This window comes from Dendropsophus ebraccatus, chromosome 1 (assembly GCF_027789765.1).
Source record: "Dendropsophus ebraccatus isolate aDenEbr1 chromosome 1, aDenEbr1.pat, whole genome shotgun sequence".
Classification (NCBI taxonomy): Eukaryota; Metazoa; Chordata; class Amphibia; order Anura; family Hylidae; genus Dendropsophus; species Dendropsophus ebraccatus.
Window position 1 is genome coordinate 205,381,445 of NC_091454.1, and position 24,056 is coordinate 205,405,500.

Sequence of the window (24,056 nt, forward strand, 5' to 3'; positions counted from 1 at the left end):
GCAGTTGTCCTGTTTTTCCATTTTCCTTCCATTTTTAACCCTCTACCCCTTTCTACACTCATTTTACACACAAACATTTGGGTCCATATTGGCTCCAATGGGATTTAGGTCCGTGTCCTCAAACTTTTTTTTTCTTTGACTGAACCTGCCGAACCTGAATTTTCACAGGTCTGCTCTTCACTAGTGGGAAGGCATTTTTAGAGTCCTACACAGCCCTCCATGTGTTAGGGCTCGTTCTCATTTCCAAATTTGCATGGATAACCTCCAGTAGATTGCGTGCACAATCGCAGACACAGGCAACATATCTTTGTTGCCTGCGTCTGCATATTTATTTTTATAAAATACTGCCAATATTCAGGCCATGAATTGTGTCAAGGAGGTGGGGCCTATTGTTCAGTGTCCAAAAAGTAACGATTAAATTAACATAAATCTTCCTTGAAGACACATAACAGGCAAACGTAAGAGGCAGTACAAAGTGTAACACACGATTGAGTAATCAATTAGATTTTGGCCAATCCCAAGGGCAATGTCTAAGTAGCTCCCTGGACTTCCGCAAAACCTTAAATAGAGTTCCAAATAAAAAAAGCTGAGAGAGGTTAGTGAAGCTTAGGGTCCTATTACACAGCCTGATCATTTGCTGAGCAATTAGATGGGCTAACTATCGGGCAGCAAGGGCTGCTTGGACATCATTAGCAATGTCCGTGCAGCCCATACCTTTTGTATAAAATAATAAAGTAATAACTCATTTTACCACGTTTCTAGGTGTCCTTGGAGGCCTTCCCAGTGTCTGCAGCTCTGCCTTCCCTGCACTGACAGGCTGCAGGCCGTTCATCCTGTCACAGGCTGCGGCCTGTCTCGGCCTGTGATTGGCTGAGCGGCAAAGAAGACAGAGCTGCAGACACCGGGAAAGAGAAAACCTGGGAACGTGGTGAGTTAATACTTTATTATTTTATACTGGTAAGTGACATCGGTAAGGTTAGTGACATAGGAGAAGGTTTGGTAGGTAAGGTTAGTGACATAGGAGAAGGTTAGGTAGGTAAGATTTGCCTGTTTGCTGAGGACAATAGGGTTGATATTTCTGGAGGTGTCAGTAATATGGAAAATGATTTAGCTTTACTAGATAAGTGGTTAAAACATCAGAAACTGCAGATCAATGTTTCCAAATGTAAAATAATGCACTTGGGGAGGAGAAATCCTCTGTCTGAGTAATATATCGGCAGTTCTGTGACAGTAAAGACTTCAGAAGAGAAGGATTTAGGCGCAGTGATTTCTGACAATGAGTCACCAGTGCAGCCAGGCGGTAGGGAAATCTAACTGTATGCTGGGCTGTATAGCTAGAGGTATAACCAGTAGGAGCTCTAGTTAGACCACATCTGGAATACTGTGTCCAGTTCTGGAGACCTTACAGGCCTAAGGACCATCTTTGAAAATGAAGGACAGTCTAAGGCACATTATATATAAAGTCTGTAGGAAAGAAAAGAAGGGAAAGGGGGGAACATGATCAAAACCTTTAAACTATATTAAAGCACTAAATAAGGTTCAGGAGGGAAGTGATTTTAATAAGAAATGGAACGCAAGAATAAGGAGGCATAATCTCAGGTTAGTTGAGGTAAAGATCAGAAGCAACACGAGAAAATATTACTTTACTGAAAGAGTAGTAGATACTGGGAACTAAATTCCAGCAGGTATGGTAGGTAAATCTACAGTAAAGGCCCTTTTAACACGAAAAGATCAGCAGCTTACGAGGCGAGGTACAGTGAATGTAAACCTGCCTGGGATAAACATTTATCTATCATAGGACAATAAAAAAGGAAATAATATAATAGTAGACTAGATGGACGGGGGGAGGATTTTTTTGGTGAAAATCTTCTATGAATAACGCATGGCTGAATACAAGCTCTGCCTCTTCTCTATATACAAATAACATGGTATACTCATAAGTTTATTTAAAAAACACAAGTTAAATAAAAAATATATATATTTACAGACCACGTTACATAGTAATATATGAAGCAAAGGAGAAAAGTAGGGGGCGCAAACCAAATACACATGAAAGGCTACTAAACATGTCCATATCAGTTGATGTATGAGCCCTTCTGTGAGATGACTTTAACAAGTCTCTTATCCATTGATCTTGTAAGTCCTTGTATAGTTTCTGCTTGTATTTCTCTTGCGGACGCCAGTACTGCCTCCCAGAGCCGCTGCTTAGAGGTATACCGATGGCCAGTCTCATAGATCTTACTTTTAAAGATGTTCCACAGGTTCCCAATAGGATTAAGGTCAGGAGAAGATGGCGGCAAAAACATGATTTTTTCTTCTTTTAAGCCAATAGCAACCAAGGAGTCAATGGTGTCTTTTGCAGCCTGGTATGGTGCATTGTTTAGCATGAGAATTATCTTATTTCGGTGGGAAGGATCTTTTCTCTTATACCATGACACAAAATGCTGGGTTAGGAACTCCATATATCGTTCCCATGTCGTTTGGCCCCCCTCGGGGACCCTAAAGGGACCTACCATCTCGCTTCCTAATATTCCAGCCCAAATCCTCACTCCAGCTTCTTCTTGGCCGTCCCCCAGCCATCCCGAGCTCCAACCATCAGGACCATCCAGTGGAGCTCGGCATTCATCGGTGAATAACACTGTTTGGAAATCGGTCTTCCTGTATGTCTGAGCCCAAAGCAAACGCTTTTCTATGTGAGCTTTGGTAAGAGGCGGCCGAGTTACAGGCTGACGCACAACGTCCAGCTTATGGAGGATCCTGCACCGAGAGGTCCGCGGCACTCCGGAGACATCCGCAGCCTCGAATACCTCTTTGCTGCTCTGCAGAGGCATTTTTACAGCAGCCCTTTTAATACGATGAATTTGTCTGATGGAAACCTTCCTTAGTGATCCCCTATCAGATCGCATGCGCCGGTGCTCCGAGTCGCTCACGTATCTCTTCACAGTCCGATGATCTCTCTTCAGTTTTCGTGAAATATCAATGGTGTTCATGCCCTTGGCCAGACATTGACCTATTTCCCTCTTTTCATCTTCGGAAAGGTCGTTCTTCTTTCCCATATTGTGACGTATTCAGGAAGGTAGAACAATCCTTTTCCCTTTAAATCAAGATCATCAAAAAGTATTTTTAATTATTTAAGTAAATGTATTACCTAGATTCTTTTTTTTTTTTTTTTTGCTGACTAGAACCAGATACAGAGACATGTTCCTTTTTCATCCTCCTCCACACATACACAGTACCTCTGTGCCCCCCTCTGTCACATCGCTTGCTCCCCCATACCCCTCTTTTTCACCCACTGCTCCTTATGACCTCCTCTTTCTTACGTACAGATGCTCATGTACCTCTCTTTCTCATGCAAAGATGACCTTCCCACACACACAGATGCCCCCATATCCCTGTCATGCCTCCCTCTTTCTTACACACACACACACATTACCCTATACCCCATTCTAACCCTCCTTTCCTTTGCATAGTGTTAGATCTCATGCGGTCTGCTGAAAGCAGCCAACACCCATTGGGTATGGTGACACTAGACATGAGAGCGACTTAAGTCTAATTGCTTTGCATTTAATTACCGGTGGCTGAAGAAATTGGATGTAGCCCTAGGGAGTCCTGGAAAACTTGGATACAAACTATGGCAGCATTAGGCCTTAGAGCTGCATCCAACTTCTTTAGCCATTAGTAATGAAATGCTGAAGCGTCAGACTCGGGTATCACGCTTCTCGGGTCACACTCTTCTCTACTTGGCACCCGAGCCTTCCCCAAACTTCCTTAAGTGACTGTACCACCAGGCCCAGGCTGAAGCACTGGAGGCGGGCCGACCCACCCCCAGTGGGAAAAAACTCTAGCCCCTCCATGACGTGACTCCATTAGAATCAATGGAACCCTATCATAGGGGGGAGGGGTTTTTATCCCACTAAGGGTGGGTCAGCCACCTCCAGTGCTTCAGCCTAAGCCTGGTGGTACAGTCACTTTAAGGGTGCCTACACACACACACACTGGATCAACTGCAGATCCTGTGTGTCTGAAGGCACCCTTAAAGGAAACCACATAGGTTTCTCCCCATCACTGTGTATAGGAAGAAACCGGTTATTTATTGGTAAGTAGGCAGGGCAGCTAACTCTTTCAGGGCATGCCAGCTATAGACCACACAGTCCCTAGGCACCCACAGTCCCTGAAGAGCAGTGCATTGCTGGATGGACAGTGCACCCACAGACCACAGTCCCTGCAGAGCATTGCATTGCTAGATGGACAGTGCACCCACAGACCACAGTCCCTGCAGAGCATTGCATTGCTAGATGGACAGTGCACCCACAGACCACAGTCCCTGCAGAGCATTGCATTGCTGGATGAACAGTGCACCCACAGAACACAGTCCCTGCAGAGCATTGCATTGCATTGCTGGAAGACAGTGCACCCACAGTCCTTGCAGAACATTGCATTGCTGGAAGACAGTGCACCCACAGTCCCTGCAGAGCATTGCATTGCTGGAAGACAGGGCACCCACAGTCCCTGCAGAGCATTGCATTGCTGGATGAACAGTGCACCCACAGTCCCTGCAGAGCATTGCATTGCTGGATGAACAGTGCACCCACAGTCCCTGCAGAGCATTGCATTGCTGGATGAACAGTGCACCCACAGTCCCTGCAGAGCATTGCATTGCTGGATGAACAGTGCACCCACAGTCCCTGCAGAGCATTGCATTGCTGGAAGACAGTCCCTGCAGAGCATTGCATTGCTGGAAGACAGTGCACCCACAGTCCCTGCAGAGCATTGTGCTGCTGGATGGACAGTGCACCCACAGACCACAGTCCCTGCAGAGCATTGCATAGCTGGATGGTCAGTGCACAATCCCCAATCCCTGCAGAAAATTGAAAAACAGTGCAACAGCCACCAATGCTTGCAGAGCATTGCCTAACTATGCAGTCTCCAATTCCTGCAGAATATTGCCAAGTCCCCAATGCCTGCAGAGCATTGCATAACATTGGCATACCTCCTGTCGATGCTATTCCACTGCCCTCTCTCTACAGACCACAGAAGTGCTCCTCTTTACTTCTGAAGAAAAAAACTGGTATGAAAGGAACCTGAGATTAGCCCCGCCCACACAGGATGCCGGTCACACGGGCGTGACGTCACCACAGGTCCTTTAGCCATCAAGAAACAGCGTCTACCTACTGCCCACTCTAAAGGTGTCGCTGATAGCCTCACATACGTCACTTCCGGGATGTAGTTGCTACGCTCGCGGGATCTGCGCATGCGCGTTTCCATAATTGGAAGCACTGGTGGTGCCATGGCTGCTGGACGCGGGGGTGAGAGCGGGGACGTACATTACCGGCTATAAGGGGCAACGCGCAGGCAGGTCACTGAGCAGGATAGAACTACAAGTCCCAGTCAGCCCTGTAATTTACTGCTGCAGACAAGTTGTTAATAGGGTATGCTGGTACTTGTAGTTCTGCCGCTAGTGTAGAGGGATATGTAATGTAATGGCTGATGGTGAGGCTCTTGTTACTGGGAGTGGAGGGGGCTGTAGCTTTAGTATGGTGAGTCTACATTGTAAGAGTAGGCTGGGTGGTATAAAAGTAATAAATGGATGTCATACTTACCTCCTCTGATTCCCCTGCGGCTACCTGAAGCTTCAGGTCACCACTTCTTGCTGGTTCCTGTGAGGTGGATGACCAATTAGGAATGGAGGTATTGTGTCATGGGAACCAGGAGGAAGTGAGGATCTGGAGTGTCAGTACAGCAGCAGCAGGGGATCAGGGGAGGTGAGTATGATGTCTATTTTTTATTTTATTTTTTAATTTGTTACACCACTTCCAGCAATATGTAGGATAGTTTACACCTTTAAGTGGAGAAAATAGTGGCCATAAGCTATTTATTAAGTATAGTATTGCATGTGTGTATTCATGTATATGGCCATCCCTATACTACTCGGTTGGCCACCATATAGCCGTGTGAACAAGCTCGTAGGATTTTTGGACTGGTTGTTCCTAAGGGTTTGTTCACGCTGCAAATTGCCTAAAAAAAAAAATCCACACCTAAAAATCTGTGTGGATTTATATGCCATTGATTTAAATGGGAAAATCCACGTGGAAACATGCAGAATAGTGATGTCCTATTTTTTTCTGTCATCTGGGTTTTTCATTGTAGTCTGGAATGTCCCATTGAAGTCATGTGATGGTTTTTCATGCAAAATTGCTGTATTTTATAGCTTTTTGATTTGTCTGACTTTTTTTTATTTAGTGACTGTGCCCATTTAACTTCTCTTTTCTATGCTTGTTATATAGGTGCGCCACGTTTCCCCTACCCACGCTTCCCAGGAAATGGGCCACCCTTTTATATGGGGGCCCTAAGACCGCCTAGATTTCCCACCTATAACAGGTAGTCTGTCACAGTCAGGCTGTCTTTCAGCTTTTTACCTACATACCTGCCAGCATCTACAGCAGGGCTGGGGAGTCGGTAAGCTGCAGCTCCTGAATGTTATAGAGTCCGACTCCAGCTCCTTCATAAATGGCCAGTCACACACCAGGGGAGTTATATATCACACTGGTGTACAGTAGATCAGGCTCAGCAGCTTCTGTGTAATGTCCTACATGATCCTGGGGGCCACCTGAGCGAATAAGGCAAAGCAGCTTCTCCTGTGTGCAGTGGATGCAGCCAGTCTCCAGCCTCCATGTCCTGAACAAGTCAGAACTAGACTAGATGGAGCAGGTGGTCTTTTCCTGCTCACAGTCTTCTATGTTTCTAACTGAATTTTAACTATACACAAAGGAAAACTGCTAACAATGCCAGATACCTGGGATATAGAGGTCAGACATAGGCCCAGATTTATCAGCTCTCTGTCAACGTCTGTTCTTCTGAATCAGTGCGCAGACGCGGCCACACAGAAACTACCCAGGCAGCCAGTGAGTGACTGCAGCTGTAACTTACTCACTGATTGCCTGAGTGGGGCCGTAACACACACACAGCCTGCTGCAGACATAGCACACACACACACAGCCTGCTGCAGACATAGCACACACACACACACAGCCTGCTGCAGCCATAGCACGTGCGCACACACAGCCTGCTGCAGCCATAGCTCTCACACACACACACAGCCTGCTTCAGCCATAGCTCACATACATACACACACACACAGCCTGCTTCAGCCATAGCGAGCACACACACAGCCTGCTTCAGCCATAGCGCGCACACACACACACTGCCTGCTGCAGATATAGCACACACACACAGCCTGCTGCAGATATAGCACACACACACAGCCTGCTGCAGACATAGCACACACACACACACAGCATGCTGCAGCCATAGCACGTGCGCACACACAGCCTGCTGCAGCCATAGCTCTCACACACACACACAGCCTGCTTCAGCCATAGCTCACATACATACACACACACACAGCCTGCTGCAGACATAGCACACACACACACACTGCCTGCTTCAGCCATAGCACACATACACACACACAGCCCGCTGCAGCCATAGCGCACACACAGCCTGCTTCAGCCATAGCACACATACACACACACAGCCTGCTGCAGCCATAGCGCACACAGCCTGCTTCAGCCATAGCACACATACACACACACAGCCTGCTGCAGCCATAGCGCACACACAGCCTGCTGCAGCCATAGCGCACACACACACACTGCCTGCTGCAGCCATAGCACACACACTGCCTGCTGCAGCCATAGCACACACACTGCCTGCTGCAGCCATAGCACACACACTGCCTGCTGCAGCCATAGCACACACACTGCCTGCTGCAGCCATAGCACACACACTGCCTGCTGCAGCCATAGCACACACACTGCCTGCTGCAGCCATAGCACACACACTGCCTGCTGCAGCCATAGCACACACACTGCCTGCTGCAGCCATAGCACACACACTGCCTGCTGCAGCCATAGCACACACACTGCCTGCTGCAGCCATAGCGCACACACTGCCTGCTGCAGCCATAGCACACACACGGCTTGCTGCAGCCATAGCACACACACGCACAGCCTGCTGCAGCCATAGTACATACGCACAGCCTGCTGCAGCCATAACACACACACAGCCTGTTGCAGCCATAGCGCACGCACAAACACATACACACACACACACAGGCTCCTGCAGCCATAGCACACTGAACAAAAACACACAATCTTCTCCCAAATTCATATGAAAACTCATTTATAAAAGTTTTTTTTTTTTATCTGGAATCTGAGTTATACATTTATTCACACATGCTAAGCTCCACCCCCACTTCCTGTAATCTAACTAGCTCTGGCTGTTATTAGAGACCAATTTCCCCTAACAGGCAGTGGAGAGCAGATCGTAGGGAAGGGAGACACCTTGCGGCCAAGACCTTTTTGACCTTTATACTATCCACTCTCTCTCCAGATTATCTATGCAAAACGACTTTGTCTTTACTGAGAATAACGAATTGCAGGGAAGTTCCTTTTGGGTGGGACCATTCGACACAAGGGATTCGACTCCGGTAAGTCGCTGTTCCTTCCTTCCATAAGATGCAGAATTTTTCCGCAATGTGTGGGTTTCTAAATTGGTGCATTATTTTGTGATTTTCTTTTTTTTTGTGCACTGCACTGTGGGGCAGTGTTTGATCCCCAGTCTCTGTCCACTTGTGTGAACCTACCCTAATAATGCAGTATTTCTCATTCCATCTAGTATAAGGATGCTGCTCCTCCATACTATATAGTGCATGCTAGCAGTTTCCAGGATGCAGTGGTAGCAAGACACTGGCAGGAGTTACCAGACATGTTCACACTACAGCAGGGGTAGGGAACCTTGGCTCTCCACCTGCTGCAAAACTACAACTCCCATCATGCCTGGACAGCCAAAGCTGCAGTACCTGCCGGGATGATCTTCTCTGACACCGGCTGTTCTGGGACCCGGCCAGGTCACGGAACGGCGGGTGTCTTACTATGTGGGAACATGACCTAATACTGCAGAACAACAAACATGGGAATGTTAGGCTCTCTGCTTGTCCTAATACATCTTTGTAATTATCTCCCTGATGTCATTTCAGGCCCCAGTGCTCACGAAAAAGGAGAGAAAAAAAACAAACAAGGCTGCGGCCCCATCCGAGGCGCCTCCGCCTGCTGCGATGTCCAAAAAAGCCTTAAAAAGAGCGAAGAAAGGTGAGAGGCTGCAGTGCATTGATACATGATGGGCTGCTTTTTTATTTTTTTGCTGTACCAAGATATTTTAACTTTTTTTTTTCACTGACAGCTAAAAATCTGCGGTCTCTGTGGAAAGCCTTCTGTAGCGCAAAGAATTTGGGAGGTGAGGAGCCATACGTTATAATAGCAGCCATATTATAAGGCCTCTAAGGAGGCTGTGAATCCTGTTTCTCATGTCAGGGCTCACATTTCCCGGATTCTTAACCGATCTGTTTCTAAGGCAGGCCGTGCACTGGTATATGCAACAAATACAGATCTCCACAAGTGTGCAGGCGTGTAGCACCCCATACCATAGGCTGCAGGCCGGGATGGGTAAGTATAGATGTGGCCCAGGTTCGGACAAGTATATTGGAAACACTGTGCCGTCAAACTAGGGGAGTGTCAGAAGTAAAGGGATCGTATTAGGAGGTAAGTATGAAACGAGATATCAATAGCCAACTCCAAACCATATGGGGCATATAAGACAGAAGACTGCTGTCCCAGGACCGAGACCATGACAGGATCTCCATCCCAGCAACAGAAAGAATAGAAACATAGAAGATTGTCAGCAGACAAAGCCCCCCTGGTCCATCTAGTCTGCCCTTCTATTATTTCCTTTTTTATTATCTTAAGATAGATATATTTATATACCAGGCAGGTTTACATTCACTTACTGTAGATTTACCAATCACATCTGCTGGAAGGTTGTTCCAAGCATCTACTACTCTTTCAGTGAAGTAATATTTTCTTGTGTTGTTTGTGACCTTTCCCTTAGTCACCTCAGATTGTGTCCTTTTGTTCTTGTGTTCAATTTTTTTATTAAAACATTTCCCTCCTGAACCTTATTTAGTCGTTTATCATATTTAAAGGTTCATGGTGGTTCCTTCACACTGGTTCATGGTGGTTCCTTCACACTGGTTCATGGTGGTTCCTTCACACTGGTTTAGTGGTTCATGGTGGTTCCTTCACACTGGTTCAGTGGTTCATGGTGGTTTCTTCACAATGGTTCATGGTGGTTCCTTTACAATGGTTCACCGGTTCATGGTGGTTCCTTTACAATGGTTCACCGGTTCATGGTGGTTCCTTTACAATGGTTCACCGGTTCATGGTGGTTCCGTCACACTGGTTCAGCGTTTCATGGTGGGTTCTTCACACTGTTTCAGTGGTTCATGGTGGTTCCTTCACAATGGTTCAGTGGTTCCTTTCATTTCCTAGATGGAATTTAAAGAGAAAAAAATTGACATGATATATGTTCAGTCCTTATGGTTGCAGGAAATTTAGGGAATTTTTATTTTTTTTTTCAAAATCTTGTTTTGTTTCCATCTCCTGCCTATTTTAAAAGTGGGGCATTGTCATGAACTGTAGATCAGGATCAGAATGTTCTGTCTTTACAAGACATTTTGACACAGGTAAGTGATCTGTGCTTGCGGATAGAGGACCTGTGTTGATTGAGCCTGGTCCTCATATCACGAGTGGACTCTCTCCCACATGCAGTAAATGACATGGGAGGTGAGGATCCATATATTGTCATAGCAGTCCTAATGTAAAGCCTGTGAGGAGGTTGTGAGACTGATGTCTCCTGTATTCATAGCTGACTGGTATGTGCGCACATATGACTAGGACGGGTTCTCTGCATCGGAGTGTAAGCTCTGGAAGTTCTCATTCACTGACATCAAGCATTTTTTTCTCATAACAGCTGCAGCTAACAACCCACAGCAGCCGGCACCAGCGGCAGCCAGCCAACCGCAAAGCTCTGGAGGTGAGGATCTTTCCTGTGTATGGGTACACTATGGGGGTACAGGGTGCCCATGCTGAGCCCTGTCTTCTACAGTAACCATCAGCATTCTGCTCGATTATCCTGTCCATTATCCTTATTGTCCTACGTATCTGGCAAGTGGAGCATCTACATAGGACACTATGGGTTGTACTGGCAGTTACCACACTGTTTAGATGTTTTATATAGTTTTTTTTTTTTTTTTTTTGCTGTTTTCCCCCTTTTATGTACATATGTTAAATACTCTAATTTCTATATATGTTTCCTAATAACAGATGCAGCGAAAAGTCCACAGCAGCCAGCCACAAAAGCCAACACAAGTCAGCCAGCAAGTTCTGGAGGTGAGGATCTGTCCTGTGTATGGGGACCCAGTGTGCACATCGCAGCTTTGTGCCAGGTTGTTATGCTGAGCCCAACGCTTCTATAATGGGCATCAGAACCGGAGAATCCTGTTACTGTGACACCTACCACCTCCGCCATGTGTATGCTGCTGCTATCACTATGAGATCAGGACACAGAATAGTTTACACCTCTCCTGAAGACTTAAAAAAGCACTGTGAATAAGAAAAAACTGCAGGAAATTATATGAAATGACAGTCTGGCCCCCAGGGAGGTTAGGTTAACCCCAGCCTTTCAGTATACCAGCACCTGTGCACCATGATCATTGAGCTCGACTATGCATGCTTAACCAACTATATATGTGTGTTAAAAAAAATAAAATATATATATATATATATATATATATATATATATGTATACTTTGTATTACCAGGTGCAGCTAAAAGTCCACAGAAGCCAGTAACAAAAGCAGTCAGTCCACCACAAAGTTCTGGAGGTGAGAATCTGTATTGTTTATGGGCACACTATGGGGTATGTTTGAGACCATCTTGCGCATATATATATATATATATATATATATATATATATATATATATATATATATATATATGTGCGTTACATATGATGCACATTGCAGCTTTGCGCCAGGGTGCTTATGCTTTACCTTGTCCACGACCAAAAGCTTCCACAATGGGCATTCGCACTAGGCCACAGAGCTCTATACGTACTCTGCTGCTGTTACTATGAGATCAGGATATAGAGTAGTTATATACATTTATTCTTTGCCTATTATATATTTCGGGTATGTTGAAAATTTGTGACTTTATATAACTTATATATTTGCTTCCTATTACCAGGTGCAGCTTCAAATCCACAGAAGCCAGCAACTAAGGCGGCCAGTCAGCCACCACGTTCTGGAGGTGAGGATCTGTACTGTGTATGGGCACGCCATGTTATCAGTGCCAGATGGTAAAAGGAGGGGGAGGGTCTGGGGGCTATGTCCAGAACTGCTCAAAAGTACACATCAGACATACAAAGGAGTGTCCCTTGTGTTTTAGTGCCGATAAGCATCAGAAGTGCAATTTCAGCCCCTCTAGGACTAACACTAAGAATAAGGGGCTATCGGTAGTAAAAACAGAAACCTAAAAAAGTTTTTTTTTAAAGTTTTAATTAAAAAAAAATATATATATATATATTATATTTGTATCCTAAAATGGGGCAAGTGCCAGGAGTTTTAGAGGCAGAGACTTGGGCCCCTGGTGTCCACGAATTGTACTATTGAATTTCCAGTCCTTTTCTGTACCCCGAGAGTTGTTTGGAAGCCCCTTTTACATTGTGTTATCACTTATACTTTTATTTTTCCAGTTACAGAGGTCAGCACAGCTAAGAATCCACAGCAGCCAAACCAACCAGGTGTCAGTCAGCCGGCAAATTCAGCAGTCAATCATGTGAGTAGTTTATTATACAACCATTAGGTTTCATTTCTATAAACCAGGAAACGCCCTTGGTCCGACAGCTGTAACCTTGTATATGCATCCACAGCTGTGTGAAAGGACACAGACCCCCTGCATTTAAGATAGGGGATCCATGCCATAGAATGGCTCACCTGGATTTTTTGCTGCACAAATCCCAAACCCAACATCCCTCCATTGGACATACGGGTGCGTGTTTGGGAACATAAAACGTAAAAGGGGTATTTCATTCAATAACTTTTGATGCGTTGCTGCCCATGATGAGACTAACAATTCCTTCCATATTTGCTGTTATCCAATCAGTCTCCTTTCCCCAGTTCTCAGCTGCTGCTTTCTGCAGAAGACACAAAATACTTTGTATTAGCTTTTTTTTATCTGTCTTCCCCTCCTCCCCGCTCCCTTCTGAGACGGCGGATGTAAACAAGTCCCTGGCAGGCTTTATCTGCAACATTGTAACTTATTTGGGATGCTGAGAGGGTTATTTTAAAGGTCAAGCTGCTGATGAACCCACTGTGATTAACCCTTCCAGCATTACAAAGTTGCTACAATGTTGCAGATACAGCCAATCGGACACTAGTTTACATCAGCCGTCTCAGAAGGGGCGGGGAGAGGAGGGGGAGACAGAGAAAAAAGCTCATACACAGATTTTTGTGTCTTCAGCAGAAAGTAGCAGTTTAGAACTGGGGGAAGGAGACTGAATATATAATAACAAGTATGGAAGGAATTGTTAGTCTCACTATGGGCAGCAACGTATCAAAAGCTATGTTTGAGTGGAATACCCCTTTAAGATAGGGGATCCATGCCATATTAGGGCTCGCCAGTACTTTTTGCTTTACTGACCTAACACACACCAATAGGACATACAGATGTGTGTATTGGGCCATTAAAAGTTAATGTGTCCACATTTTGCGCATAGCCATAGAGCCGCAGATATGGACCGAAGTAGCAGATGTCTGGGCCTAACCTATTCACCACAGATTGATTTACAATTTATACACTGACCTAATGAATTATAAAATTAGTGGGGGGGATAACCGGAAGAGTTGCGTCTGTATAACCTAGGATTACTATAAGTATTGGGACAAATGACAGTAACAGGCTGTAACTGGTAAGAACATGGAAGAAGTGTTACTGTATGCACTAAGGCAGGGGTAGGGAACCTTGCCTCTCCAGCTGTTGCAAAACTACAACTCCCATCATGCCTGGACAGCCAAAGTTTTAGCTTTGGCTGTCCAGGCATGATGGGAATTGAAGTTTTGCAACAGCTGGAGGGCCGAAGGTTCCCTACTCCTGCGCTGAGATCATGGAGTTTGTGGCAGATGTCAGTTCTTGTATCCCCCCGGGTCACTGCAGACCGTCTATCAGCCCAGTAACATGCTGCGATTGGTGAGAGATGAAACCACCAGCACAGCATCTCCCTCAGGTATTCGGTCAGGGTTAATCGCTCATATGGCTGCTTGTAATTCTGCAGAAGCAACAGACTACAGCCCAGAATGGAGACCTGAAGAGAAGCAGGGAAGCTGGGGAGGCCACAGGTAACTTCCATTGCTGCTGTATTATATTATGTTAAAGGGGTACTCCAACATAAATCTTTTTCTTTCAGAAAGTTAAATAGATTTGTAATTTACTTCTATTAAAAAATCTCAAGTCTTCCCATACTTATCAGCTGCTGTATGTCCTGCAGGAAGTAAAGTATGGGAAGACTTGAGATTTTTTAATAGAAGTAAATTACAAATCTATATAACTTTCTGACACCAGTTGATTTAAAAGAAAAAGATTTTCGCTGGACAACCCCTTTAAGAGCTTATGACCTGAGACTCTGGCCTATCTCTAGGTGCCAATGTGCCCACCCCACCACACAAGAAGCTGAAGGCCCAGAAGGAGGACCAACCTGCAGAGCGGTAAAACCATAGATAACGGCCATTTCTATTAAAATAATTTCCTTTACAGGCAATCTCATAATATCCCGCCATTTTGTTTTGTCCTCAGACCTGAACTGGGATGGAGAGGCGACACCCGCTTCATGTTCTCGTGCAGCTTGTGTCGATATCTCACCCACGACGAGCACACAATCCAGAATCACTTGAATTCCTTTCAACACAAAGAGATCCTGAAACATCTGTGTATCTTCTTCCCCAGAGAGCGAGTGGAGTTCCTTCATGTAAGAGAGAGGGGAGCCTTTTGCCTAGGTACTGCCAAGCTTCGCAGTCCTGGCAAGGAGGTGGTTAACCAGGTTTTCTGTGTCTCTCTAGAAATACCTTCTATTCAGGAAAAAGCTTATGTCCACGGAACGGAAGAACAGCAATCTACAAACCATGAATGACTACTTTAAAGGTAGGACGGGATCTTCTCAGCTGACATATGCACAGGGACATAGGCCTAGGCCTCCATCTTGACTTGAGCGAGTGTTTTTAAAGGGGTTGTCTTGCGAAAATCTATTTCTTTCAAATCAATTGTTTTCAGAAAGTTTTATAGATTTGTAATTTACTTCTATTTAAAAATCTCAAGTCTTCCCATACTTATCAGCTGCTGTATGTCCTGCAGGAAGTTATGTATTCTTTCCAGTCTGACACAGGGCTCTCTGCTGCCACCCCTGTCCATGTGAGCAACTTCCAGAGCAAGAGAAGTTTCCTATGGGGATTTGCTACTGCTCTGGACAGTCCCTGACATGGACAGAGATGTCAGCAGAGAGCACTGTGTCAGACTGAAAACAAAACAACATTTCCTAAAGGACGTACAGCAGCTGATAAGTACTGGAAGACTTGAAATTTTTATATAGAAGTAAATTACAAATCTGTACAACTTTCTGACACCAGTTGTTTTGAAAGAAATAGATTTTCGCCGGAGTACCCCTTTAACACTAATGCAGGGCAGAAGTGGAGTATTTGCCTGTAGTAACCCTTCAGCTGCTGGATAGAATATTACTTTCTTCACTGTGTGTTGTGTTCTCCTTTATTTTCTGTGGAGTCTCCTTCTCTGTGTGCAGTGTTATGATGTGTATTCCTTGCTCTACCATCCCTCCATCATCAGGAATAGGCACCGAACATGACATCCATCGCGTCCTAGCCGCTCACTGTCAGACATGTGATGTAATCATGCCGGATGACTACCACCATGTAACAATGCACATAAGGTCAGAGGCTCACTCACGGAATCGCAAGGTACAGACCAAGTTAAAATCCCCTTTTTCGGCTATTGCCTCAGTCCCATTGTACAGAGTGGATAGGTGGCCACACAAGCGCACTTATACCCTTATTCATAATGGCCACTCGATATTGCTGAGGTTCTGATGGTCAGACCCCCCCCCCCCCCCCCCCCCCCCCCAGTAATCGAACATTTGTCCCATGGATAGGTTATAAATTATGTTAGTGGGACGACTCCCTCTAGGGGTACGTGCACACTACGGAATCGCGACGGAAAACCTGTTGGCGGCCGTGCGCATTTCTGCCCGTGCCATGGACACCATTCTATGCATGTGTCGATTCCGCCCTCCGTCCAAAGTATGAACATGTTCATTCTTTGGACGGACAGCGGAATCCACTGTCCTTCCAAAAAAAAAAAAAAAAAAAAAAACTGTCGCGATTCCGTAGTGTGCACATACCCTAAAGGGGTAATCTACTGTTCTAAAAATGTCTGCGTTTTTTCCCCCCAGTAGCATCACTACTCCATTCCAGTTACATCACTGCTCCGTTCTATTAAAATGAACAAGTGTAATACCACACATAACCTGGGGGCGGGGGTGGTGCTGTTTTTCTAATCCTGCATAATCCCTTTTTAATTGTTGGTGCTGTTGGAGTGTGTTTTGTTAGGACATTTTGCTGCCATTAGGGGGCGCTGTCACTTGCAGGACTCAATGTCAATGCTATTGTAATCTTGCACATTGTGCTTATACATGCTTGTTACTTCACCAGGCAGCGTTTAAGGACACAAAAAGCAAAAGTATTATGGCAGCAAAGAACCTTTTAGTGGATAAAGACGTAGTAAACAGGCTAAAACAACTCCACAAGGTAAGTAACAGATATGTCCAGCCCCAGAATACTTTAGCTGTATTCTTTACAAATGACTATCCAGTCTGTTTACAAAGTTATTAGAGGGTTAAATGTTTACATTGTAATATATGAGAATTATCTGGGTTGCTCTGAAGAGGGGGAGGTTGCGGTGGCCCGAGGATTTTGTCTTTTTTTTTTTTTTTTTTACATATACAGTGGTACCTTGGTTTAAGATTAGCTTGGTTTGAGATCGTTTGGTTTAAGAGCTTACAGTTTTTCAAAATTGTGACTTGGTGTAAGAGCATTGCTTTGGTTTAAGAGCTTCCTGTGCTGGGTGGGAGGGGGAGTGGGGGAGGGGCATAGTCTGCATAGCGGGGTCAACAGCCCTGTACTCTGACCCAGGAAGTCTCCCTCACCTTCCAAATCATAGCAGATCCACTTCAGGCTGGGGCTTACATCAGGGGACAGGACTGTGGAGGTAATTTCTCAATTATTATTATTATTATTATATATTTTTTTATTATAATTTTTTTTCTTTTTTAGATAGATCCAAAGAGAAGATGGAGACCGCACTTCCAAAAGAGTTCAGACTTTATTCACACCAGATGCAACGTTTCGGCTCAATGTGTAGCCTTTCTCAAGCAGTGATACAAAATGCTCCAAGAGCTCAGTATAAATACATGTGTGCATGATTACAATTCATCAAACAATCAATTCATGAAAAATGTAAACAAAGTGATCTATCATTGTATAGTGTTCCAAACTAGTAATAATGTGAAGGAAAAGTGATGAGAAGCCCTAATATGATAATTTACAGCAGTGGTCATATTAAGGATGGTGTAAAACAGTAAGTGACATGATTAGGTGTTACACAAACAACTGTGCAGCAAATTATAAACAGGAAACAAGTAATACATACATCACACCAGAGCAGGGAATCCACATGGAGGTGGCGTGTCCGGGAACGCCGGCATCGCCCGCCGATGAAGTCACCAACAGCGCATGGTGTCTGAATCGCGTAGATCCGAATCACGTGACCTGAGTGTGTCACATGATTGGCGTGATCACACTGATCATGTGACACACTCAGGTCACGTGATTCCGATTTATTTATTAATTTATTTATTTATATATTATATATTATTTATACTGAGCTCTTGGAGCATTTTGTATCACTGCTTGAGAAAGGCTACACATTGAGCCGAAACGTTGCATCTGGTGTGAATAAAGTCTGAACTCTTTTGGAAGTGCGATCTCCATCTTCTCTTTGGATATCTTATATGAACCTGGATCCGGTTTGGTGAGACGTGCACCCGCATACTGCAGTTTTTCTAGTGCTGCTGAACATATGGTTTTGGATTGATTTTTATATATATTTATATATATTTATATATATATATATATATATATATATATATATATATATATATATATGTGTGTGTATATAGATATATATATACACACACACATATTTACACATATAATATAATTATTTTTTTTTTATAAACCCTAGTACAGTCCATGACTGGAAATTCATCCTGAGGCAGCTCAGTTATTAGCAGTGCTCTAGTGAGAGCCACAATCACCATGCAGTTTACATAGCAGACTTAGATTTTAAAGGATTTTCCGGAATATTAACTATCGGTTAATACCTGATCAGTAGGTTGCCAAAACATCTTCTGATCATATATTTGCCATTGCGCCCGCTTATACAGTGAACCAAGCCGGAAGAAGACTGCTCCGGAAATTGTGTAGTGTCCACCATGGGCTATTGCACCTTGGCTTCAATTAAAGTGTATGTGAGCTGTGAGGCTGTGACCCATCATGGCTGCTACAGAGTACGAAGCTGTGCGCCCCTGGCTTTGTATTTCGGTGCCGCAGCTCTGGCAAATGGCTGATCAGCAGTGTGCTGGTTGTCTGACCCATGCTGACTGGCTGGTGTATCTAATACTCCAGGCTTGTCAAATGATGCAGACCTTTTCATAAAGGTGGTGCAAATCATGGCAAAAGGCTGTCTTGTTTTATCTCCTTGTTTTGCATTTTCAGGGACTGGATCCCTTTAAGGACAAGGAAATCTATTCATCACCGGTAAGCACTAGTCATGAAGTTGATGAGGATATTGTCATTGCTGATGCCAGAGATACACACCCTCACACTGCCTCTCATAGGGTCCTATTAGACAAGGCCGATGATGGCCCAATCCATAATGTAAAGGAGCTCCAATCTATTACATGGCTTGATAATGGTTTAGCAAGGGCTGCACGGACATCGCCCTAAACTGTTATATATTACCTCTCCACGCTCCTGATCGTCTCCTGACCTCTGCTCGCTTCTTGGTGGCTGGAGTTTCAGAGCGGCCTGTCAGTTCAGAGCCTATTTTGAAGCTGCAGAGGGCAGGAGAAGACCGGCGGAGAGGTAAAGTGTATTCAATCGTTAGCCATGCATCACTATTACACATATAGTGATGCACGGTCGGTGACCAATGATTTTAGGTTCAGCCGATGATCGTTGTCTCTATTACACTGAACGATAATCGGATGACTGGGCCTGATTCAGCCATTTATCGCTGCGTGAAATAGTCCTAGAGGACCTTCTTAACCATAATCACTTTCCCCACGGCACCCCAAGCTCCATCTACAAACATGACTGGCCCTGCTGTGGCCGTGTAATGATCACTTACATGTACCCTACTAATAGTGAACCAGCTCAGGTATCGGTGGCTGCCAATGTCATGGGAACTTCAGTCTCCTGAATGATCTTTTCCAGGTCCATTCACCAGAGGCAAGCAACCCTGATGAAGTCCTGGTCGCTGAGGAAGATGATGACGAGGATGGTGATGAAAGTTTTGATGGTTTTAATGATGGAGATGGTGAAGAAGTTCCTAGTGACTGGAATGAAGATCCTGTACATGAGAACAAAGACTTGGATGTTAAGGTGTCGCCTCCCATTGAGGAGGTGAGACCTGATCACCAGACTGAGGAAACCTCCTCTATAGCTATACCTACTGAGGTGACAGTGAGAGAGGAGCAAATAGAGGAGGAAGAAGAGGAGGAGGAAGCGGCTGAGGCCCCATGATGTGAAGTATTGTTTAGACTGTCATCTGAAGCAAGAACTCCCCCTTATGTCTGAGGTTGAGGTATGAGCCCCCTCACCCATTGATGGTGGCTTGTTACCAGAGTTCACAAATTCTCTGCCTGCCCTTGCAGCTGCTGGAGAGATACAGGATTAAATGCTGGCCATTTGTATAATAATGGATAACCATGTAATGCATAGGTTTACCAGAGCTGTCACTACACTAGATGCTTTCTGTGCATATAAGGGGGAGACACAAATCTGCCCCCTCCCCTTTTACAGTGTTATCCTGTATCTCCTGTTGAGTCGTCCATTGCTTGTGTTGGGTCCAGGTTTTAGAGACAAAATCAGTTCTGAAGATGGTAAGACATTCACTCACAGCAGATCTAGCTGCAGCAATTCCGGAGACTGTCCCATGCACCTGAATAGATTTTAAACATTTCACATGTTGTCCAGACACGTCACAAAAAATAAAAACACACTGAAATGATGTCACATTTCAGAGCGGTTCTGTATTGAAGGTCGGAGCATGAAAAAAAAAAAAAAAATCAAAAACAAATGACAAGCTACAGGATTGGCACCAATTCATACAGCAGATCTTATGCTGAATTTGAGGTGATTTCTTTTTTTCCAGAGCAGTTTTAGGTCATGTGTCCATATCTAGAAGAAGTTGTCCGGGAAGCAGAAAGGGTCTTACCTGTTCCCTTGAAGTATACACTGCAGACTTACGTGGTTTCACATATTTCACTGTACAGCCCCAGCATTCACATCTACCGAATCCGCAGCAGATTTTCATGCTGCGAGTTTTCAGCAAAATCAGCTGCAGATCCTGTACTGTGAAGCTCAATGGGTCCCATACACGCAGCGGATCCGCTGCCTGCATGGGACTCGGCCCCTTTAACCCCTGCAGCAGGGGTTAAAGGGGCCGGATCCGCTGCGTGTATGGGACCCATTGAGCTTCACAGTACAGGATCCGCAGCTGATTTTGCTGCAAACTCGCAGCATGAAAATCTGCTGCGGATCCGGTAGGTGTGAACGCATCCTAAAAAAAAAAAAAAAAAAAACAGCACCACTTTGGTCCATAGACTGTGTCTGGTATTGCAGATGAGCCCAAAAGTGAATAAGGCAGAGCTGCCATTCCAGACACAGCCCCTGGCTGGGCAGGAGTACCTGGCCCAGAAGCATCTGATGTGTTACTAGCGTTCAGGTGTCATTGCTATAGATCACTCTGGACAGATAAAAGCAGCAGTCGGCTTATAGGTAACTTAGTTTTCTTTTGGGCTATTAAAGGGGGTTGTCCAGGTTTAGAAGAAAATGGCTGCTCTCCCAGCAACAGCACCTGTCCTGTCCTCAGTTTGGGTGTGGGTTTTACAGCTGGGTTCCATTGAAGTGAATGGACGACAGGGGTGGCGCTTTTTTCAAGAAAGTAGCTGTGCTTTTTCTAATCCTGGATAACCCCTTTAAAGGAGTTAACCATTGCTACAAAAACTTTGGCCACTTTCTCCCAGAGACAGCACCACTCTGGTCTCCAGTTTGGTGGGCTTTTGTAACTGAGTTCCAGTTAAGGGAATGAAGCTTAATTGCAAATTGCACCTGACCTGGAGACATGAGTGTCTGGAAGAAGGTGGCCATGTTTTTGTAGTGCTGGATAACCCCTTTAACGCTGTGTCCCCTGTATAATATAATTATCCTATTATTAAAAGTTATTTTCAATCAACAGGACAGGGGATTTGTGGATAACCAGTGGGGGTTCAAGAACTGGTCATGGTAAAAAGAGGTTAAATGTCCCTTAAGTGCCCGTACTCTGAGTGAATTTACAGTACAAAGCTCCTGAGGACTGGATCCAGCTTTTCCAGGCACCCACAGCAGAGCGGTGCAGAATTCAAAGGCAGCCGGCTTATCTGACTGCTGATAATGTAATGAAGCACTTGGCTTGTACTGTACATTCGCTCTTCTCTAGCAGCGAGGCATGTGACCTATCTTGTTATTCGTTCTGGGGCAACATTAGTACCTGGGTTATGGATGTCGGGGGCTTCTCAGTTTTTCTAGCTTCTTATGAATGTTTAGTTGTGTTTGTACAGACACAGTGTCCCTTCATTTTTGTCATTTCTTTTACTTCTGAACTTTAAATAAAAGTATAAGTTGTACTGTGAAGTTTATTTTCCTTAGACCCTTCTCTATCTGTAAGATGAGGTGGTGGAGCATGACACAGGGGTGGGCTGTTTGGGACTTCTGGGGGGAGATTTATCAAACATGGTGTAAAGTGAAACTGGCCCAGTTGCCCCTAGCAACCAATCAGATTCCACCTTTCATTTTCCAAAGAGTCTGTGAGGAATGAAAGGTGGAATCTGATTGGTCTGAATCCATGCGCGCCCTCCTCAGAGATGAGTCCGACGCTCATAGAGAATAAATGGAGCCGTCATTCTCTATAAGCGGCGCACTCATCTCTGACGCGCGCACGCCGTGCTTTAGACGGTGATATCTCGGACATGGGAGCAGAACTTTGTGCACTGGGTAAGTATAAGGGTCTCTAACGGGGGATGACAGGTTCCCTTTAAGCAATTTCTTTACATTAGGTGAGTGTTGTGACATCACATCTCTTTAAATGTTCTAGAACTGAGCCTACAACTATGTCACTTAATGATGTCATAATATCAATGTCTCTACTAGCCTGGCTACTTTTTCTTTTGCTCGTGTCATTGGGGGACACTGGCAGTTTGGGTAGAGGCTGCTGCTGCCACCAGGGGGCTGCACTGAGCACAAAGAAGTTGTAACTTTTTCCTACCAGGCTGTTTCCCTCCTGCAGACAGTAAGCTAAGCCAGTCTTAACGCGAATGTACCACCTTATGACAATATTAAGCTTTATATATCACCATTTTGGCACTGCTACGCTGAAACAGGTGATGTGGTCCTTTTTTTTTTTTTTTTTAAATTGGTCACCGGATTCCTGTGATTTTCACTGCTATTCAAGAAAAATGTATAGTATGGTACCGTGTTAGCCAGAAAAATCCATATCGTGGTAAATACTTGAAATCAAAGTATTTTAGGAGTGATACCTTTATTGGCCAACAAACAGTTTTTTGTTGGCCAATAAAGGTATCACTCCTAAAATACTTTGATTTCAAGTATTTACCACGATACACTGCTATTCAGAAATGCAATTGAAGTCTATTGTGCACTGAAGCCAGGTGCCCCCAGTGCGAGGACATCTCCTTCCTCCTGGTGACACGAGCTTTCTCTTCTCTCTTAGGGCCCTATCACACGGAAAGATAATCGGCAAGAGTCGTGTTGTCTCTGAAAGAAAGTGTCATGTTTTTGTAGCACTGGATAACCCCTTTAGGGACTAATGTAGTCCTGATATCATCTAGATTAAGGGTGCCTTCACACCTACCGTATCGCAGCAGAAAATCCGCTGCGGATCCGCAGCAGATTTAACTAACTAACTGAATGAATGAACACAACATTAAATACGCACTGTCAAATCTGCTGCGGATCCGTAAGATTTGTAAGTGCGGATTTGATGCTGTGTTCATTCATTTAGTTAAATCTGCTGCGATACGGTAGGTGTGAAGACACCCTGAATAGTGAAACCACATAATTCCCAGAGGCCCACACAGTGACTTTATATTTACCTATACAGCAAGGACAAGTTCTGTCTAGAGATGAGCGAACCTGGAGCATGCTCGAGTCGATCCGAACTTTCGGCATTTGATTAGCGGTGGCTGCTGAAGTTGGATAAAGCACTAAGGCTATGTGGAAAACATGGATATAGTCATTGGCTGTATCCATGTTTTCCAGACAACCTTAGAGCTTTATCCAAGTTCAGCAGCCCCAGCTTATCAAATGCTGAACGTACGGGTTCGGATTGACTCAAACCCGAACCCGGTTCGCTCATGTCTAATCCACTCTGTGTCCCCATACAAGAATGAGCCATGGTGTTCAGGTCACTGCCAGTATTAGCCCAGATTTTAAGGATGGCTTCTCCTACTTGGGAAAAGATGCAGTAGACAGAACACATAAAAGTTCTTTCTTATCTATGCAGACACCAGAAGTGTAGATCCAGTCTGTAAGTGACAAGTCTAATATTTCAGATTAACAAGTGTATTAATGATTATCAGATTTGCTGATCCAGGAGCGCATTAGACATTTGTAGTAATGATCGTGCCGTGTACAGGAACAGGTGTGCCGCTGCTAGAAGTCTGTACATTGTCAGTCGGCACTGTGGTAATTTGAGAGGTTC

The 24,056-nt window shown here is 44.7% G+C and overlaps 1 protein-coding gene across 4 annotated transcripts; it reads left to right on the forward strand.

Annotated features, from left to right (window-relative positions):
* The first annotated feature begins 5,228 nt into the window (after positions 1–5,228).
* On the forward strand, positions 5,229–20,411 carry LOC138789612 (A-kinase anchor protein 8-like). 4 transcript variants are annotated; one of them, XM_069968379.1, is made up of 18 exons: positions 5,229–5,306; positions 6,285–6,378; positions 8,392–8,488; positions 9,038–9,149; positions 9,241–9,294; positions 10,867–10,929; positions 11,220–11,285; positions 11,717–11,779; positions 12,141–12,203; positions 12,649–12,731; positions 14,227–14,290; positions 14,590–14,656; positions 14,745–14,916; positions 15,008–15,089; positions 15,786–15,916; positions 16,667–16,762; positions 18,791–18,832; positions 19,511–20,411. In XM_069968379.1, the coding sequence occupies exons 1-18, from the start codon at positions 5,252–5,254 to the stop codon at positions 19,817–19,819; spliced, it is 1,713 nt and encodes a 570-aa protein (XP_069824480.1). In that variant the 5' UTR covers positions 5,229–5,251; the 3' UTR covers positions 19,820–20,411. The 4 variants fall into 4 exon arrangements, with proteins under 4 accessions (XP_069824480.1, XP_069824554.1, XP_069824630.1 ...); XM_069968529.1 differs by lacking the exon at positions 5,229–5,306 and adding an exon at positions 5,350–5,429; XM_069968605.1 differs by lacking the exon at positions 5,229–5,306 and adding an exon at positions 5,471–5,537.
* The last annotated feature ends 3,645 nt before the right edge of the window (positions 20,412–24,056 follow it).

Bases quoted from the DNA above. Each gene is read 5' to 3' on its own strand.
- LOC138789612 (XM_069968379.1), top strand. From the start codon at position 5,252: ATGCGCGTTTCCATAATTGGAAGCACTGGTGGTGCCATGGCTGCTGGA. The intron at 15,090-15,785 runs GTAGGACGGGAT...CTCCATCATCAG, and splicing joins CATGAATGACTACTTTAAAG to GAATAGGCACCGAACATGAC. The intron at 18,833-19,510 runs GTAAGCACTAGT...GATCTTTTCCAG, and splicing joins AGGAAATCTATTCATCACCG to GTCCATTCACCAGAGGCAAG.